Below are 21,023 nucleotides of genomic sequence, written 5' to 3'. Positions count from 1 at the left end.
GTCGCTCGCTGAGTTGCCCACCAGGTCCAACCCTGCGCCTGGATTCTGCGCGCCTGAGTCCGTCTGACCGAGTTTTCCGGTGCAACCCCGCTCCTCCATCTGCTGGTTTCACCCCTCTTACCGGTCAGGCTGAAGAATTTGTTGTTAACAGACTTCCGAAAAGTTCAATTTTCTGTGTTCTGGCTGTGTTTTCTGTTGCTGATATTTAGTTGTCTCTAAACTTGGTTGTGTGAGGAAGCACGGCATCTCCAGCTATGCCTCCATCTTGGCGGAAGTTGTTTTTAATTTTCTTTTGCTTTTCTTTATTGTTTTATCATATTATGCACACAGCCCTAAACATTATAGAGCTTGGTTTTGTGTGTTTTAAGATCTTATTATGTAAATGTAGTGTGCCATATGTATTTCTTGTGACTTGCAGTTTTTGTCGTCCCACATGTGTTATACGAGTCTTCCATGTAGTTGCGTGTAGCTATACTTATTTGCACTGCAATGTAATTGTCAGTTATCTGACAGCATCCCAGTGTAGCCATTCTCCTGTGTATAGATACCTGAGTGGTTTCCGGTTTTCTCGTTACCATAACCAGTGTTGCTGTGAATGTTCTTGTACTTGTCATCTGGTGTTCCTGTGCAAGAGTTTCTGTAGGGAATTACCTAGAGCTGGATCGCTAGGTTGCAGGCTATTTGCATGTAGTAGGCTGACCAGTGGCCGCTAACCAGGTCCCAGTCCTTGGAAACTGTAAATGTTACCTAATATGGAAAGAGGATCTTTGCAGGTGTGGTTAGATTAAGGCTCCTGAGCTGGGGAGATTATCAGGTGGGTCCTAACTACAATCACAAGTGTCCTTAATGGAGGAGAGGCAGAAGGAGAGCTCACAAAGTATAAAAGGAGGGGCTCACAGAGGCGGAGATGGAGGTAATGTGGTCACAGCTGTGCAGTGCCAGCAGCTGCCAAAAGGTGGAAGAAGCCAGAAACGGGTTCTCTCCTAGAGCCTCTGGAGGGGTCGCGTGGTCCTGCCAACACCTTGAATGTGCACAGGGATACTGAGTTTGGACTTCTGGTCTCCAGAACTGTGAGAAAATAATCTATTGTTTCAAGGCACTTAAGTCTGTGGTGAGTTGTTACAGCAGCCACAGGAAACTAGGGCAATTTTAAATTTAATCGGACAATGCCAATTGTTTTTTATTTATATTTCCACCAGAAGTGTCTAAGAATTTGTACTTTTCATATTCTTTTCAGCATTTGGTACTTTTTCATTTTACCAATAGGAGATTTTACTAAGCAGTTCTGTAAAACCTAATGTAAGTTTTGAAAAATTTAGTTTAGGATGCAAAAAAATTAAGAGATACTGGTAGGAAGGTGAAAATGTTGATATTAAATACTATAAAATGAAATTGAGGAGATTAGTTAAATTTATAAATATACTATAGATGTATTATTATAATTTCTCTTGCCTCATCTCCCAACCACTAAATGAAATATTTTCTGCACACACTCTTCCTTCTCCAGAAGATAACCCTGTGATTCTTTGGCACTCACTACATGAATTGGCATGCTCTTTAATTCCTGTTTGGTTTATTTCTGTTTTTTCAAGTTGAACTTTTGGGGTGACATTGGTTAATAAAATTATAAAGGTTTCAGCTATACAATTCTAGCTGTATTTCTATTTTTACTCTATCTTTTTTTTTAATTAAATAAATTTATTTATTTTTTTTGAATTAATTATGCTGTTACAGTTGTTCTATTCCCCCCTTCATTCCCCTCCACCCTGCCCCCCCAACCCCACCATTACCCCCCTTTAGTTTATGTCCATGTGTCTCAAGTCCTTTAGGTTCTATATTTCCCATACTGTTCTTGCCCCCCCCATCTATTTTCTATCTACTGTCTATGCTACTTGTTTTCTGTACCTTCTCCCCCCGTCTCCTCCTCCCACTCCCCTGTTGCTAACCCTCCTTGAGATCTTCATTTCTATGTTTCCACTCCTGATCTAGCTGTCCTTTTAGTTTGCTTTTGTTTTAGGTGTGGTTGTTAATAACTGTGAGTTTGTTGTCCTTTCACTGTTCATGTTTCTTTAACTTCTTTTTCTTAGATAAGTCCCTTTAACATTTCATATAATAAGGGCTTGGTGATGATGAACTCCTTGAATTTGGTCTTATCTGAGAAGCACCTTATCTGTCCTTCCGTTCTAAATGAAAGTTTTGCTGGGTAGAGCAATCTTGGTTGTAGGTCTTTAGATTTCATGACTTGGAATATTTCTTTCCAGCCCCTTCTTGCCTGTAAGGTCTCTTTTGAGAAATCTGCTGACAGCCTGATGGGGACTCCTTTGTAGGTGATTGTCCCCTTACCTCTTGCTGCTTCCAGGATTCTTTCCTTCATTTTAATTTTGGCTAATGTAATTATGATATGCCTTGGTGTGTTTCTTCTTGAGTCCAACTTTTTTTGTACTCTCTAAGCTTCTTGGATTTCTTGGAAGTCTATTTCCTTTGCCAGATTGGGGAAATTTTCTTTTATTATTTGTTCGAATAGTTTTTCCACTGGTGGTTGTGTCTTTCCCCCTTCTGGTACCCCTATAATTCGGATATTGGAGCGTTTATAGATGTCCTGGAGGTTCCTAAGCTTCTCCTCATTTTTCTGAATTCTTATTTCTTCATTCCTTTTTGTTTGATGATTTTTTTCTTCTTCCTTCTGGTCTACTCCATTGATTTGAGTCCCAGTTTTTTTTTCATCTCTATGGTTTTCCTGTGGAATTCCATTCATTTCCCTTAATTTAGCCTTCATATGTTTCTCTAATTTGTGGCTATAGTCCACCAGATCTGTGAGGAAGCTGATGACCAGTGTTTTAAACTGTGCGTCTGAGAGATTTGCTATTTCTTCGTCACTTAGATTTATCTGTGGGGCTTTGAGATCTTCCTGCGACATTTTTGGTCTGTTCTGGCCCTTTAAGTGGGAGGAGCGGCGCCTTGGATTCCCAGGTCGCTGGGTTGTGACGCTGTATATGGGGGCGTGGTCAGAGCAGGGAAATGGCATTGGCGGCTGCTGCCACCGCTGGTCCAAGCGCTCACTCCCTCACCCGCGTGCAACCATGCAACCTCAGTCAACTCGCTGCCACCGCCTCCCCACTGACTCCTCCGTAGTCGCTCACCCGGTGGGTTGCTCACTAGGTCCAATCCTGGGTTTGGAACCCGTGCGACTGGATTCGCGCGTCTGGATTCCGCGCCCGGGTCGACTCCTTTGTAACTCCTCACCCGACGCCGGTTTCGCCCCTTACCGGTCGGGCCGAAGAATTTGTTGTTAGCGGACTTCCGAAAAGTTCAGTTTTCCGGGTTCTGGTTGTGTTTTCTGATGCTAATATTTAGTTGTCCCTCAACTTGGTTGTGTGAGGAGGCAGGCACATCCACCTTAAACCTCCATCTTGGCGGAAGTCCCTCTATTTTTACTCTATCTTATCTTACAGAAACTTTTTTGGCTAAACATACATTGATAAAATAGTATTTTGTGGGGGAGAGACAGTAACTAAACCCGTCCGATCAGCAAGTTAGTGTACTTGTACATAAGTTTTTGAGGGAACAGATGTTAGTCATCAGCCCCAGAAGACAGATTACACCCTTGTCTCATGAAATGTATTATTTGGTGATAAACATAATGCTCACATTAACAGTGATTGTACCTTAGAGATGAATTGCATTTGGCATTAAAATAACTTAAAATGTATTTTCTCATTTGATTAATTTCTATTTTCTGTTGTGTTCCTTAAGGGTAAGCATTTAAACAAATATTTAAAGGTTTTAATTATTTATTATTTTTTTTTAGAGAGAGGGAGAAGGAAGGAGACAGGGAGAGAAACATTGCTTGGTTGCCTTCACAACCAGGGACTGAACCTGCAGTCCAGGCATGTGCTGGGATGGAGAATGGAACTGCTGACCTTTTGGATTTGCGGGATGAAGCCCAACCAACTGAGCCACATCAGTCAAAGTTTAAGATGGCACTAGCATTTTTAAAACACTGTTGGCTCAGAGGAAGCATGTGTTAAAGTCAAACCTCCTTTACCCCACCCCCCAGCACTCTAGCTTTTATCTAGTTAAGTCTTTCCTCCTGTAGGATTATCTGGAAGAATTCTTTCCTGGTGGTGTTCTTCTCTAAAATAAGGGAGTCTCTGTAATGTCCTGACAATTGTTTAGTGGTTTCCACTTTTGCAGAGCACTCTCTGTACATTATTTCCTTTGATCTTAACAACTATGTAAAATGAAAACAGGTGTTACCCTCACTTTACAAATGTGGAAACGCAGACCTAAAGGGTTTAAATAAAATGCCTACAAGGAAACAGTTATTTGCAGAGGCAGGGCTTCATCCTAGTCCCCCTAACTCTCAATCTGGGCTGCACATTGCTTTCACCTCTGGAGTTAAAAAAAAAAATTGCCTAGGTCTCCTCCCCAGATAATGTGATTGGAGTAGGACCTACTCGTTAATATTTGTTTTCCATTTTTTTAAATTGTTGTTCAAGTACAATTGTCTGCATTTTCTCCCCATCACTTTGTTAGTATTTTAAAAAATATTTTATTTGTTTATCTTTAGAGGGGAAGGGAAGGAGAGAGGGAGAGAAATATCAATGCACGGTTGCCTCTTGTGTGTCCCCTGCTGGTAACTGGCCTGCAACCTGGGAACTGGCCGGGGTTCCCAGGCAACCCCGACTGGGAATCGAACTGAGATCCCTTGGTTCACAGGCCCATGCTCAATCCACTGAGCTATACCAGCCAAGCCAGTATTTTTTTTTTTAATTAAAAAATTTTCAGACTTCCACCAAGATGGAGGCATAGGTGGAGACACCGTGCTTTCTCTCACAACCAAGTTGAGAGACAACAAAATTTTAGCAACAGAAAACACAGCCAGAACACAGAAAATTGAACTTTTCGGAAGTCTGATAACAACAAATTCTTCAGCCTGACCAGTAAGAGAGGCGAAACCAGCAGCTGGCAGAGCGGGGTTGCACAGGAAAACTCGGTCAGATGGGCTCAGGCACTCGGATCCCAGGCGTGGGGGTTGCAACAGGCGGACCCAGTGAGCAACACAGTGAGCAACCCAGTGAGCCACTGGCGTACCCAGGGAGGGTGCAGGGCAGCGGGTTGACTATGGTCCGCATTCGTGCACAGATAGACCAGCGAGAGAGTGGGCGGTGAGAAGATGGGACCAAGCAGGCCCCAGGGGCCAGACGCAGCAGAGGGGGCCGCCATTTCCCCGCTCTGACCCCACCCTCACATACAGCATCACAACTCAGTGACCTCAGCGGCCCTGCCCTGGTGAACACCTAAGGCTCCACTCCTCATAATGAACGGGCACGAACAGACCAAAAACAGCTCAAGAAGATCTTAAACCCCCAGAGCCCATAAATCTAAGCAACAAAGAAATAGCCAAACCTTCAGATGCACAGTTCAAAACACTGGTGATCAGGATGCTCACAGAACTGGTTGATTATAGTCACAAATTAGAGGAACATATGAAGGCTAAACTAATTGAAATAACGGGAAATGCACAGGAAACCAATAGTGATGAAGAGGAAACTGGGACTCAAATCAAGGGAGTGAACCAGAAGGAAGAAAATAATGGCCAAACAGGAAAATATGAAGAAAGAAGAATTCAGAAAAATGAGGAGAGGCTTAGGAACCTCCAGGACATCTTTAAACGTTCCAACATCCGAATTATAGGGGTACCAGAAGGGGGAAAGGAACAGCCACCAGTGGAAAACTTATTTGAACAACTAATAAAGGAGAATTTCCCCAATCTGGCAAAGGAAATAGACTTCCAGGAAATCCAGGAAGCTCAGAGAGTACCAAAGAAGTTGGACCCAAGAAGAAACACACCAAGGCACATCATCATTACATTAGCCAAGATTTAAATGAAGGAGAGAATCCTAGAAGCAGCAAGAGATAAGGGGACAGTCACCTACAAAGGAGTCCCCATCAGACTGTCAGCGGATTTCTCAAAAGAGACCTTACAGGCAAGAAGGGGCTGGAAAGAGGTATTCCAAGCCATGAAAACCAAAGACCTACAACCAAGATTGCTCTACCCAGCAAAACTTTCATTTAGAATGGAAGGACAGATAAAGTGCTTCTCAGATAAGACCAAATTCAAGGAGTTCATCATCACCAAGCCCTTATTTACTATATGAAATGTTAAAAGGGATTTACCTAAGAAAAAGAAGATAAAAAAAACCATGAACAGTGAAAGGACAGCAAACTCACAGTTACTAAGAACCACACCTAAAACAAAAGCAAACTGAGAGGACATCTAGATCAGGAACAGAACCATAGAAATGAAGATCTCAAGGCGAGTTAGCAACAGGGGAGTGGGAGAAGGAAAAGTGGGGAGAAGGTACAGAAAACAAGTAGCATAGATGGTAGGTAGAAAATAGGGGGGAGGGCAAGAATAGTAGGGGAAATACAGAATCTAAAGAACTTGAGACATGTGGTCATAAACTAAAGGGGGGAATGGTGGGGGAGGGCGTGTGCAGGGTGTAGGGGAATGAAGGGGGGAATAGAACAACTGTAATGGCCTAATTAATAAAATATATTTAAAAAAGAATAAAAAATTTCAATTATAGTTGACATACAATATTATATTAGTTTCAGGTGTACAAGAGTGATTAAACATTTATATACCTTACGAAGGATTACCCTGAGAAGTCTAGTACTCATCTGACACCATACATAGTTATTACAGTATTGAGTGTATTCCCTGTTCTGTATGTTGCATCCCCATGACTGTTTCTATAACTGGATACTTGTACTTCTTAACCCCTGCCCCCTTTTCACCCAATTCCCCAACCTCCATTAGTATTGTTATAAAGCTATCAAAGCAATTCTGATATTCAGCCCGGTTGAGAACTGTCCTAACTCTTATTCTGGTGTCTCCTTCTTCTATCATGGGTATTTTCTTCATCTAATTACTAGGTGCTTGTGTGGAAAAGATAAGAATATTTTTCCATTGCTCCAGAAGGCAGAATTACAATCAATCCAAGTGAAGGAGGGTTATTCAGATGTACAGTGGGAACCAGATGTATGTTCTAAGATAATCTTGGAATTTATGTATCTTATCATTAAGTTATTAAAAGTTTATGTGCCAGACACTGTGGTAAGCTTTGCTGATACAAATATGAAAAAGATATGGGTTCCCCTTTCAAGACTCAGAGTTTAAAGAGGGGACAGACTATAAGTAAACCCATTACAGGAGAGTGTGGTGTTACACATACTGGAGCTGTGTGATTTCCTTCTTTATATGTGTTCTATTTAAAACTCTCCACAGTGATTTACTAAAATATATTTATTCTAAGCATTTGGATATATCACTGTGGTAGTCTATGTTGCTGTGTAATTCAAGCAATTAACAGATAGTCTTTTCAGAGATATCTTTTCTTTAAATACTCCTAATAAAATTTATTTAATGGTTTTTAAACCATTTGGAGGAGTTCATTCCTTCATCTTTCTCTAAATAGTATTATTTTTTTTAAATTTTTTATTTATTTATCTTTAGAGGGGAAGGGAAGGAGAAAGGGAGAGAAACATCAATGTATGGTTGCCTTTCGTGCGTCCCCTGCTGGGAACTGTCCTTCAGGGAACTGGTCTGCAACCCCAGTATGTGCCCTGACTGGGAATCGAACAGCGATTGTCTGGTTCGCAGAACCACGCTCAATCCACTGAGCTACACCAGCCAGGGATCTAAATATTATTCTTTTTTAAAAATACATTTTATTGATTATGCTATTACAGTTGTCCCATTTCCCCCCTTTCAATCCCCTCCACCCCCACACCCCTCCCACCCACATTCCCCTGCTTTAATTCATGTCCTTGTGTCATACATATAAGTTCTTTGACTTCTGCATTTCCCATAATATTCTTACCCTTCCCCTGTCTATTTTCTACCTACCATCTATGCTACTTATTCTCTGTACCTTTTCCCCTTTCCCCTCCCACTCCCCTGTTGATAATCCTCCATGTGATCTCCATTTCTGAAGTTTTATTCCTGTTCTAGTTTGCTTAGTTTGTTTTTGTTTTTGTTTTAGGTGTGGTTGTTAATAACTGTGACTTTGCTGTCATTTTATTGTACATGTTTTTTACCTTCTTTTTTTTAAATAAGTCCCTTTAACATTTCATATAATAAGGGCTTGATGATGTTGATCTCCTTGAACTTGACCTTATCTGAGAAGCACTTTATCTGCCCTTCCATTCTAAATGAAAGCTTTGCTGGATAGAGCAATCTTGGATGTAGGTCTTTGAATTTCATGACTTGGAATACTTCTTTCCAGCCCCTTCTTGCCTGTAAAATCTCTTTTGAGAAATCAGCTGACAGTCTGATGGGAACTCCTTTGTAGGTGACTGTCCCCTTATCTCTTGCTGCTTCTAGAATTCTCTCCTTCATTTTAATTTTGGGTAATGTAATGTTGATATGCGTTGGTGTGTTCCTCCTTGGTCCAAGTTCTTGGGGACTCTCTGAGCCTCCTGGATTTCCTGGAAGTCTATTTCCTTTGTCAGATTGGGGAAGGTCTCCTTTAGTATTTGTTCAAATAACTTTTCCACTTGTTACTCTTCCTCTTCTCCTTCTGGTACCCCTATAATTCAGATGTTGAAATATTTAAAGATGTCCTGGAGGTTCTAAGTCTCTCCATTTTTTTTTTGAATTCTTGTTTCTTCATTCTTTTCTGATTGTATGTTTCTTTCTTCCTCCCTGTCTACTCTGTTGATTTGAGTTCCAGTTTCCTTCCCATCACTATTGGTTCCCTGTACATTTTCCCTTATTTCACTTAGCGTAGCCTTCATTGTTTCATCTAATTTCCAACCAAATTCAACCAATTCTGTGAGCATTCTGATTACCAGTGTTTTGAACTGTGCGTCTGATAGGTTGGCTACCTCTTTCTTGCTTAGTTGTATTTTTTCTGGAACTTTGATCTGTTCTTTCGTTTGGGCCATTTTTTTGTCTTGATGCACCAGTTATGTAGCGAGGGGCGGAGCCTTAGGTGTTCCCCAGGGAGGGGTAACCTACATTGCTGGGTTGTGATACTGTATGTGGGGGAGGGGTCTGAGAGGGAACAATGGCGCTTGCTCTGCTTTCTCAGATTTTAATCACTTCCCCCACTTCCCACGAGCAAATTGGGCCCTTCTGGTACTGATTCCCGTGTAGCTGGGCTCGTGTACATTCTTGGACCCTATGGGTCTCTCCAATGAACTCTCCTATGAGGCTGTGAGTTTCTCCCATTGTCTCGACCCCCACAGGTGTTTTCAGTCAGTGTTTTGAAGCTTTATTTCTCCACGCTGGGGCCCTGGGTTGCCTGGTCTGCCTCACTCCCCAGTTTCGCCTGATTTATCTGTGCATGGATATGGGACTACCCAGTCCTCCAGCTGCCTTGTGTGCTGCGCCCCTCCACAATCCATTGCCTTGCTGGGTCTGCCAGCCGCAGCCTTGCTACGAGTCCTCTCTAACTGGCCACCCAACTTTGCCCCTCCTACCGGTCTGGGTGGATGTGTCTTTTTTAACTCCTTGATTGTCGGACTTCCATACAGTTCAATTTTCTGTCATTTTTAGTTGTTTTTTGTTTTAAAATTGTTGTTGTTTTTCTTTTGGTTGTGCAAGGAGGCACAGTGTGTCTACCTACGCCTCCATCTTGGCCAGAAGTCCTTAAATGTTATTATTTTGATTGCTAGGCATAGGAAGATGATCTGTGTGGTTCTGTCAAGATTTTATGTTGGTGAAAAAATGACTTAATACCATGGAGAGATTTTTAGGTATGGATTTGATTCCATGAGTCAACTTTCAAGAGCTGTTCCATACATTACTTACATTTCCTTAATGTACATCATTTATTAAAAACTAATCATTGATATATTCCTATTGAAACAGAAGACTTTTTTTTCCCTTTAAGAAAGAGGGGAAGGGAGGGAGAAAGAAACATCAATGTGTTGATTGGTTGCCTCTCACATGCCCCCAACTGGGACCTGGCCTGTAACCCAGGCATGTGCCGTGACTGGGAATTGAACTGGCAACCTCTTGGTTCACAGTCTGGTGCTCAGTCCTCTGCAACACACCAGCCAGGCCAGAGAGCATTTTTTCTTACAGTTTTTGGCTGATCAGCTGATAGAGATATGTACTAGATACGATGGAAACATGGAGAAGTTAATTCTGGAAAGCGGAAGAGAGAAAGGAAATTGGAATTTCTCAAAGTAGGTGGTAGAGCTGAGTTTTGAAAGACAGGATTTAGACTGGGGACAGAACAAAAGATGAAAATTAGGCAGAGGTCAGGACAAGGTGGAACTGTCATGTGAAAAGAATTTGAACAGTGATCTCTGATATGTTGAGTTCTCACAGTTCTAACAACCCTGCTATCCACAGCAGTTGTATGTGAAGGTCTGAGAAAAATCACCACGTGTTGGAGAAAGTTTGACAGGGCTCAGCCAAAGCTGAATAATCTGGTAACAAGTCAGCTTCCACTCCTAGTTTTGGCATCAAGCTATGGGCTAAAATTTATGAATTAAAGTGTGAAACTTGATCCTGGTTATCAGTTAAGTTAAAGACCCTTAAAAAAAAACATGTTAAAAGAGAATTTGAATGAACATTCATTTCCAAGCTTGGATAAGGTCATGTAACTTCAAGGTCTCATTTAATTGATAAGTGGTCCACTCTTGATACAGCTTTTCGTATTAGAGATAAATGTTCCATCCTGCCATTCACAATTCATTTGCTTGGTTCACATAAGATCTTTCTGATCGTCTTTGAACTGCCATATGCAATTCACTTTGGTCATGATTGTGTGAAAAATGGTAGGAAAATCTGTAAAAGGGTTTAAAAATCCACTCTGACATTTGAGAGGAGTTCATTATTCTACAACCTTTACTGAAAAGTTTTGCGTTGGGGTTGAAAGTCTGGTCAGTTGATCTGCTTTGAAATCGTCCAGGTATAAATAAATGCCTTTTATGCTGAAAAGTTCATGTGATGAATTGAATCAGTTAATGTACCGTACTAGGGAGTAAAGTAATATCATTCATCTGTTTGGAGCTACAGTGATTCTGAGTTTAAAATATCATTTATTCTGGGAGAGTGAAAGGTTTCATTGTTCACTGATAGTTCCCACCATCTATGGTGGTCTTCCCCATCCCACCACCCAGCCTTGCCTCCTAATCAGGATTACAGTCAGCCCTACACTGAGACAAACTGCTGCCAAAGTACAACAGATGGAACTAGAGAGGCGATTTCAGGAAAGCAGATCTGTCCCCCAAATTTTAAATATATCAACTCTGTCACCATTTGACTACCAGTTATTTAAAGACAGTGTTTGCCTGTGAAGAACATCAGCTCTGGTTATGAGTGCTTTTCTTAAACACAAACTGTTGTCTTTATCTATGAAGATGAAAACTACCTGGTAATAAGAATTAGAGACTTATTACATTTTAACTCAAGAGCATTTAACATAGATTTATACTTCTATTTTCTAAAATGAATTACTGTTTCTTTTTTTAATAGGGACCCTTTCATGATTCTCTTACCATAATTACTAATGACATTTCAAACTTGAACAACCATGTTTTACACAGTCCTATTGTAGGATATATACAATTTTATACTGCTTTTTATTTTGGCTGTCCAGCTAGTTTTTTTCAGTTCTTTCATAATATTCCATTGTGATGTTGTAATTTAATCAAACATGTACACTTCTCTTTTGGACATTGAGATTGCTTCTACTTTTTCCACTATAATAAGGTTGCAGTAAACACCTTTGTGTATTTTTTATTTCTGGGACATTTCTTTAAGGTAAATTTTTTTAAATGGGATTATTTTCTATTTCTTTCAGAAGTAGGCTTAATATAGCTTTTAGCTTTTTCCTTGACCCTTTTTGGGGAACTTTGTCTGTGTTCTTCTTATATCAGATTTGGCTGGCAAAGAATATTTTGCTTACCTTTTATTGGCTTTCCGGAATGATTGTTGTCTTAGTTTAAAAACACATGTCATCTATGGTACAATTACATTAAGGGCATGAGTTACTTTGAAAGTCATTCCCTTAATTGGGGTGCCTTCAGCATTATCTCTAAAGTACAGTTAGTGACTCTTCCTTCTGATTAAGGGTGACAGGGATCTTCCCTTTTCCTTAAATAACTTTTCTCTTTTTTAAATAAAAGAATATTAATTTTATAATGACATTTTGGTCTTTTATCTTCTTGGTCAAGAGTGGTTACTGAGGATTTATATGAGGAGAAATCATTTAATATTCATAAGGACCAGAATAGATCTTCCAGAGCTGACTTACTAAAACATGAAGGTATGATGTCTTTATAAAATGGTTTTAGGCCATGACCTTCAAAGTTCAGAATTCTAAAAAAGTGGCAGCATAGCGGTCACTTCTTAGTGTTCATAAGGGCCATTGAAATGGATAATGCTGAGTAGTCTAATGGACTTTTAAAAACATAATGTGCGTTAGGTACCGCTAAATCAATAAACAGAACAGTCACTTAAGTGTGTATGTTACATAATATTTGGTTAATTATAACTCACATTGTTTCAGAATATTTGTCTTTCAAATGGAATGTTAAAAATATAACTGAAGTACTTATAAAAATAGAATCATCAGAAAAATGCCAAAGTATATTATATAGTTTTTTTCAGCTACTCTCAATATTCGGAGTTAGCTACAGATTCTGCCGTACACATTATTTTATGAACTATGAAATACCACATTTCAGAAGCACTGTGTTCGAGATAATAAAAATAAATAGCTGGGTTTAATGTTACTAAGTTCTTTGGGGTTTTTTTGGTTACTGTTTTTTTTTAATGGTCTTTGATTCTTGAGTCCAATAAAACTCTGTATTGAAATTTTTAGTAGTTGCTTCATGTAACTTAAGTAGATGGTCAGTGTACCATAAATAAAAATGTATGTGGAACACATGAATTTTATATCAAAGAACTGTTGGGTAAAGATCACTAAATCAATGTTGGAAAGCTTTAAAAAAATGCAACAATTTATTTGTTTAGATGTTCATAACTGGGAAGGTGATAAAATTTTAAATTGTGATTTTCTTCTCTTTACAACATTCAAATACATCTTAGTTTTTCGTTGTTGATCATCATAGTGGAAGCTAGTTGCTGATTTGGGGGGTGATAGGTGGGGAGAGCCTTCAAAAAAAGAGAACAAGGCAGCCTGTTTCTTTGGATATGATCACAGGTTCAAGGTGTTTGACCTCAAAAAGTGATCATCTTTTAAGGAATTTGAGTTATTTTACCTACTGCCATGTGAAAATAACCAAAAGGATAATTTGTGTTTGATGAATCTCAACAAAAGGTAGGAAAATAGTTTTGTATGACTTGATGGTGAAGAACATTTAGTCATGATCTGTATTAAAAACTAAGTAAAAATGGCCCTAGTTTTATTTTTTTTTTAGATTTTATTTTTACTTATTTTTAGAGAGAGGAGAAGGGAGGGAAAAAGAGGCAGAGAAACATCGATTGGTTGCCTCCCACACATCCCCAACTGGGGACCGAACCTGCAACCCAGGTATGTGCCCTGACTGAGAATAGAACCAGCAACCTTTCAGTTCTCAAGCTGGCACACAATCCACTTAGCCACACCAGCCAGGGCCCAAGTTTTAATTTTTAATAATATGACTTGCAATAGAGCTATATGCAATGATACCTACAGAGTTTACATCACCCTAGAAGTTCTTGTTCTTTTATTGGGGTAACAGTTCTTAAGGGCAAAATTGGAGCTAAAAAAAGTATTTTACAGGTTTGTGAGAGAAATAAAGCGAACTATGATGTTTTAAAATGTCAGTGCCAAGGACTTAATAGAATATTCTTTGCTTTTATTTCAAACCCTGACTTTGTGGTGTACTGAGAACCAGGTACGTCTGGCGCCTGGTGGTCTGTTGCATGGGCTTGCTCCTAGAGGGACTCCCTGTATTTGTTGTTACAATTGTCTGTTCACTTTAACCTGGCCGAATTTCTATGCATAAACTCTTGGCATCATAGATTAATTTTGTTTATTTTTCCTGATAGCTGGTTTCTTCCTTAGTTGATAGAATATTTCATGTTTTTATTCCACCAGCTGCTGAAAATCTAGAGGAGGCTTTCTGATACTTGTAGGTTTTGGCGAGAAAATAGTGGTGATTCCTCCACCGATATGAACTGGATAAAGCTATACCACGTCATCAACTGAAGTAATGACTAACAGTAGTAAAGACAGAGTGTTCTTCAAAATCAAAGAGTACTAAAAATCATTTACTAATAGGTATATTAGATTTTGAAGATAAAAATCACCTGGTAATAAGAATTAGAAACTTACATTTTAACTCAAGAGCATTTAACATAGATTTATACTTCTGTTTTCTAAAATGAATTACTGGAATTAATTTCTGACTTCCACACTGAACTATTTTCATGATTTGCATTCTTTCAATTAGGTCTAATCTCATATTTAATATGAGCATTAGCAGAAGTGTCAGGGGGGAAAATCTCCATCAGCAAATACCTGACTTTACAGTACATGTTTGCATACATATTTGGTTGCAATTAAAATAATTCATGATGTGGACCATTTTTAAATACCTTTGGATATATCTGCTCCCATAGGTGAAAGCAGTACATACGAACTTTCTCTCTGTTGCTTCTTTTGTTAGATTTTAACATTTGAGACCAAGAACCCCATGGAATTAGCAGAACGTTTGCGCTCTGTCTGCGGGAATCAGAGCAACGCCTACGCCCGCCTGCTGGAATACCGCCTGAATGCCTTGCGAGGACTGTGGAATGCCCAGCGCCAGCTGGCCTTGGAAGAACAGCATGAAAGGGAAAGTTCTGGTGATGAAGAAACTTTGGCTCTGCTCAAACGCCAGGGCTTGTTGCAGCAGCCTGAGCAAGCTCCCTTCACGTCACGGATGGGGCTCCTGCTGGTCTTCCCCCTTATTCAGTCCCAGAGTAGAACAGACCCCTCTCTCTGTAACATTACTGCTGAGGTGCTATTGAACTGCCTTCGCGACTGCCAGCCTTTGAGCTTGACCAAGGAGCCTGCTGACTGTCTCAATGGAATTGAAACTTTGCTGTGCTCTTGGCTAGAGGAGACTTCGGACACGGGCCGACACATCCCACATAAGCAAAAAGAAAATGCTGCTGCTGCCCTGGTGGCTCTGGCATGTGCCAGGTAAGGAAAATCAAATGTTCCACTTGGTGACCTTGTGACTGGCTGCTGCTGCCTGGGTTGGGTGAGTGAGTAAGAGTGCCAGCATGCTTGGTGGGAGTTTTAATACTCAGAAGTCCATCTTTGTTTTCAGTATTGAACCTCACAGCCTTGACGTGCATGAGATACTTTCTCACCAAAACTTGGCACCAGCAGCCTGAGCTGGAACCCAAGTTCAAGTTTTCTCTTTCTGCTATACCGTGATAACAGCTTAACAGCTTGAAATGGAGAATCAACCCTTGCCATCATCTACTCACCCCTGTGGGTGATGAGTGTTTTACATCAGGTAGTTTGTGGAGGAGGTTCTTTCTGTGTTTCTTCTGGAAGGACAGTTAAAAAGTTTGTAGAGCTTTTTATGTATTTCATGAGTGTCTGTAAGGAGTTTATCAGTGAGTGAGTGGGTTATTGCTCACCTGGACCCAGTGACACAGACTTGGTCACAAATTATATTTTTGGACCCTGATGCTTGCCTCCAAAAATATAAGTGGATGACCTCTCTGTATAAGCAAGACGTACCAGTGTGCTATCCTTTGTGTATCAGTTGATGTTATTGGTCCACTGTCAATAGGAGATGATGTGTTATAGAATGGTATACATGAAACCTATATAATTTTATTAACAAACGTCACCAGTTAGGACCATGTTCTGACAGGTTAGTGTCATTATCTGCTCATCTCTGATTGTTTTTTTCTCTTTGATTGGGTTCTTTTTTAAAAAATATTTTATTTATTTATCTTTAGAGAGGAAGGGAAGGAGAGAAGGAGAGAAATATCAGTGTATGGTTGCCTCTCGTGAGTCCCCTGCTGGGAACTGGCCTGCAACCCAGGCATGTGCCCTGACTGGGAATTGAACCACGATCGTGTGGTTCGCAGGCCCGTGCTCAATCCACTGAGCTACACCAGCCAGGGTTTGATTGGGTTCTTCCTTTTTTTTTAAAGCAAAGAGTATGTGGGAAAATTCTTCTTGGAGGATTATGAAGTTGTTAGCTATAAGACTTCTCCCCCTGTTCTTATGGTTTCAAAGTCGATCTTCAAATGGTTGAATCTCAAGCTGTTTTTAAGACAAAATGGCACTAGTATTTCTTGTCAGTTTCTTTGCCCTGAGCAAAGTGTCATAGCCTAGTCTTGGGTCCCTGAAGACTGTAGCTGATGGAAATCCAGATGTGAGCTTAATTCTGGGGATATTTTTGGGTGGTACTGAATAACTTTCCTGTAAAGGCTTTATATTGGATGGGCTTATTTTTTGCATATGCAAAAGACAGTCTCAAACCCAGATAGATTTGTTATTAATGCAAAAATCCCATTTTGAGAAAATTTACTTATAGATAGGACTGTCTTTAGATAGGTTTAGAATTTTTGGAATAATCATCAGCTTTTTAATTTCAAATGTTTTAAGTATTGGACATGGGATCATAACTCACTTTTTAATTCTATGTCCAAATTCAACCTGAACCACAGGTAGTTATTGAAATTGTTTCATGTACTCGAGAGTTCAAATCCATTCAGCAGAAATGTGGAAATCAATGTGGGGTTTTTTTTTCTTTTTTTTTTCTTTTTTCTTTTTTAGATGATTTCTGTACTTTGTTGCTACTATTAACACCTTGATCTGGATGTTGTTCACCTCAGAAGTCACGTGCTTTTCAGTGTTAGAGTAGCTCCTATTTTAGACACATATTACTGAATTTTTGAGATTGATCCTCTCAAAGACGACTTTTCAAAAAAATAATTTTGAAGATGTTTATTCATTTAACTGACATTTAGCAAGCATTTCTGATGTGCCAAGAACCTTGCTAGGTCTTAGGAATATAGTGACTCACCGTCTCTGAATGTACACTTGAACAGACTCAGGGAGATTCATTTGTCAATAACTGTTGCTCAGTTTATCATATATAGGATACTCTTCCAAGCAGTGGGGATAAGCAGTGAGCAAGGCAGACAGACCCTAAAGATGCAAAGTTTACGTGAGAGAGGCAGACAACTAGCAACCAATAGATGTATAAATAGTTTCAGAGAGGGATGGTTACTGTAAGAAGACAAACCAGGATGTTTTGATAGATGACTAAGTGGAGGTGGGGAACAGCATTAGCTAGTGACACCAGGAATGGCCGGCCTTGCCGAAAAGGTGACATTTGAACTGAGGCCTGCATGAGAAAGAGCCAGACATGCAAAAAAGCCAGTGTCAGAGTTTCAGGCAAGAGAAGCAGCAAGTGGCATGACTCTGATGCTCTTTCTGTGCTTGGGGTCACGGAGGGTCATCAAAGTGAGCAGGGTAGCGGACTGCAGCAGCAGAAGGAGAGTGCAGGCGGGGAGGCTGGCAGGGCCCAGATCATGCAGGCGCTGAAGAGCCATGGGAGGGGTTTAAATTTTACTCCTAAAATCTGACTGAGTCTGGAAAGGAAATAAGGCCTTATAGTTGGCTTAATGGTTTTAAATGTTCCAGTGTGCTTTTGCCCTTTTATTTTTTAACCTCACTGCACCCTGGAGAGGTTATCCCTCCCTGTCGGACAGATGAAGCAGCAAAAATCCAGAGGCATTAGGTGACAGGGCTGAGATGGTGGAGCTGCTGTGTGGCAGAGCCTGGTTTCAGAGCCCATTTGTCACAGCTCCCAGCTTGTGCTTTTATACTTCACCTCCTGCCTCCCTGTCTCATACTGTTCTTTGGTGTTGATTCTCCGAACACCAGAGGCAGTGAAAGGTACAATTAAGAGGAGGACTATAGGCCTACTCAGTCCAGCATTAGGTATTCCGTTTCTTTGGGGGGTTAGGCATTTGATACCTAGCAATTAAATCCTTGGCCAAGAGAATAAGGCAGCAATCCGAAGTCACCCATCTGATACAGGCGATCATTTAGATCAGGAAATGTTCTTGTGGTGATTTGTACTTGGAATCTGGCCAAGTAAGTCTTGTGCATCTTAAAAGCACTTTCTTTTAGGTTCTGCTGACCATATTATGGACTTCCCAGAGCCTCCAGCCTTGGGAACCAAAGGGAAATCAGGTGGTGGTGACCTCTAACATATTATAATCACCTATTTTGTAGCAGGGATAGCAGAAGGAACAGCTTTCAGTCCAAAGTATTAATTATTTGAATGTAGTCCTTTTTAGGTATGTGGGGTTCAGTGAAATGTTATATAAAATGGATGAACTTAACAAAGACATTAAAAATTAATCATGGAAATACTGTTAAACTTTAAATATTTCTTCCTATGAAATCTCTCCCAGACTAGACAATGACTTGATGAAAATAGTATCCAAGAATAATATAGTCACATGTCCTTTGTACTTGAGCCTTATGTTTTAAACTTATGTGTTAGGGGAAATTACTTTCCTTTACAAATGCAAGAACATCATCATCAACTGTTTAGATGGGGCCACGCACAGAGTACGCCAGTGGTAATGGGTAAGAATCAAGTATGTTTTGTTCACATCTTCTGATTGGCATAAGTAAATAGATGAATTTCGGAACTTTCCCATGTGGTTAATAAAATTGACATTAACAACCTTGTTACCTGACTTTTCAATTATGATGACTTTGTGTTTCCTCCTTTTATTTTTAGGGGATCATTGAAAACTTTTGTCCACACAGCCCATCTGTTACAAAAACAGACCGATCTAGGGTCCCTGCCTGTAGCCGATGTACTGTACAGGTAAGTGGTCACTGTGGATTCTTACCCTCCTTCTATGCGAGGGAGGTTGTGCATAAGGTCTCTTTCCATAAGATTGCTAAACTCTTATTAATTATTGACTCATTTTTTAAATCACAGGCAGGGTAATTTAAATTTAATATTTATTTACATTTAATATTAATTTGTATTAGTTTCAGGTGTGTAGCATAGTGGTTAAATAATCATATACTGTATAAAGTGATTCCCCCAACATTTCCAGTACCCACCTAGGACCATACTTAGTTATTATAATATTATTGACTCTATTTCCTACGCTGTACTTTTTATCCCCATGACTCTTTCGTTACTACCAATCTGCACTTCTCAATCCCTTCACCTTTTTCACCCAGTCCTCCAGCCCCGCCCTTCCCTCTGTCAACCATCAGTCTATTCTCGTATCTATGAGTCTATTTCTGGTTTGCTTTAGTGTTCGTTAAATTCCACATATAAGTGAATTGATCCATATTTTAAAATAAGTATATTATCATATTTATCTTAAGTATTTTGTTTTTCCTTTTTTAAAAGGGTTCCTAGAACTGTTTTCTTTTTTCTTTGGCGGGGTGGGGGGACGCTTTTAAAAATGTAATAGCTTCTGTCCTGGCTGATGTGGCTCAGTGGACTGAGTGCCGGCCTGTGAACTGAAGGGTTGCTGGTTCAGTTCTGCTCAGGGTGCATGCCTGGGTTGTGGACCGTGTCCCTGGTTGGTGATGTGCAAGAAGCAACCAGTTGATGTTTCTCTCCCTCCCTCCCCGTCTCTCAACAATTAATAAAATATTTTTTTAAATGCAGTAGCTTGTAATGAATTCTTGTTGTAGAATTTTGAGATGATATGTTATGGTGTAAAGAAAGATAAAGTCATTCATCATTTCATCACCCAAAGATAACCACTCCTAATACTTCGGTGTATGTGTCTCCCAGTTCACACATTCTCCTCTCTGTCTCTCTGTCTCTCTGTCTCATATATATAAAACGTATGCATTTCACATGTAATTTTATTATCACATTTCTATAAGCACTACTTTGTAAATTTTAAATTTAAAAATATGGTGTGATTATCATTTCAGATGTATAATATCTGTGTAAAACTGTTCCAGTTTTCTGCTCTTTGAGATGGTTAGGTGGACTTTTATTTTCTTGCTCAAATGGATTGTCTTTGTGTCTTTGCGATTCTTCATTTCCCCCTTTCAGGCTGTTGCTTTTAGAAGGGGGGCCTGGATCCCCCTCCTGTTTGCTTGGTGGCAAACACATAGTGTCATGGGGATATGAGGACATGTTGCCTGCACCAGATAGCAACACTGGCTCCGGTTCTGAAAATAAAGGTAATTTAAGGGTTTTGGTCCTGTGATTGAAATTAAGATGCTAAAAGAATGGTTTTAGATCCTTGTGGCAAATGATTTAGGTATGCCTGTGTTCCTCTTAATTAAAGAGTTCAAGGTTCCTATACAGTATGCTCATTGTCTGCTTTATCAGTCAGAGTATAAAAGCTGATACTCAGTGAGGTAAGAAAGTGGATAGGTTTTACTATCTCCAGGAAAAGGTATCATCCATACACTCCTGCCAAAGAGCCATGAATTACTTAAGTTGGTTTTGGGGTGTTTGAGTTTGGGTATGGGAACCCTGAGTTGAACTTCTGTGTCTGTGAAGAGCATCAGGTCTTTCTGCCTGACACTGTTTCTTCTAGTAATTTGTGTGTGTGTGTTGATGAACCCTGTCATCCTAAATGCAAAAAATTTTTTAAAAATTTTAAGGGAACATGAATTAAATACCCTTTTAAAACAAAAAGGGCTGGATTAAAATGTTTTTACAGTTTGGAAGTATTAAATATCAGTTTACTTTGCGGCCTCAGTGAAAATGTCAGATGCTGTCTTCATCGACCTGCACCTGACTGAATTGCCAGATGAATTTGGCCTCACTGTTCGCTCAGTAGACAGACTGTCCGGGGCCCTGGCACCCCCATGCTGCTCCCCTGCGGAGTTGCAGGCCTGCCAAGAGTCCACCTTGCTCCCAAACCTGTTTGTGTTTGTTAACTGGTACTTGTTATGTCTACATCATTAAATATTACCTAACCAATGAAATAGGAGGTAAGAAAACTCCAGGAAATTGTTTCCATAAAAACAGGTAATTTTTTAGAAAAATTCAACAAAGCGAATCTCTAAGAAATTGGT

The 21,023-nt window shown here is 40.0% G+C and overlaps 1 protein-coding gene across 7 annotated transcripts in view; it reads left to right on the top strand.

Annotated features, from left to right (window-relative positions):
* The window catches only part of HECTD4 (HECT domain E3 ubiquitin protein ligase 4), a 170,842-nt gene that overhangs the window by 24,827 nt on the left and 124,992 nt on the right, over positions 1-21,023 (top strand). For all 7 annotated transcript variants that reach the window (XM_053669735.1, XM_053669734.1, XM_037133514.2 and 4 more), the window contains exons 2-4: positions 14,644-15,161; positions 18,751-18,840; positions 20,047-20,177. In XM_053669735.1, the coding sequence (XP_053525710.1) occupies positions 14,644-15,161; positions 18,751-18,840; positions 20,047-20,177 (739 nt within the window). The remainder of the gene's footprint in view (positions 1-14,643; positions 15,162-18,750; positions 18,841-20,046; positions 20,178-21,023) is intronic.

This window comes from Artibeus jamaicensis, unplaced genomic scaffold (genome assembly GCF_021234435.1).
Source record: "Artibeus jamaicensis isolate MK-2021 breed Jamaican fruit bat unplaced genomic scaffold, CSHL_Jam_final contig_525, whole genome shotgun sequence".
Lineage (NCBI taxonomy): Eukaryota > Metazoa > Chordata > Mammalia > Chiroptera > Phyllostomidae > Artibeus > Artibeus jamaicensis.
The sequence above is the reverse complement of the archived record's forward strand: the minus strand, read 5'-3'. Positions and strand labels throughout refer to the sequence as shown.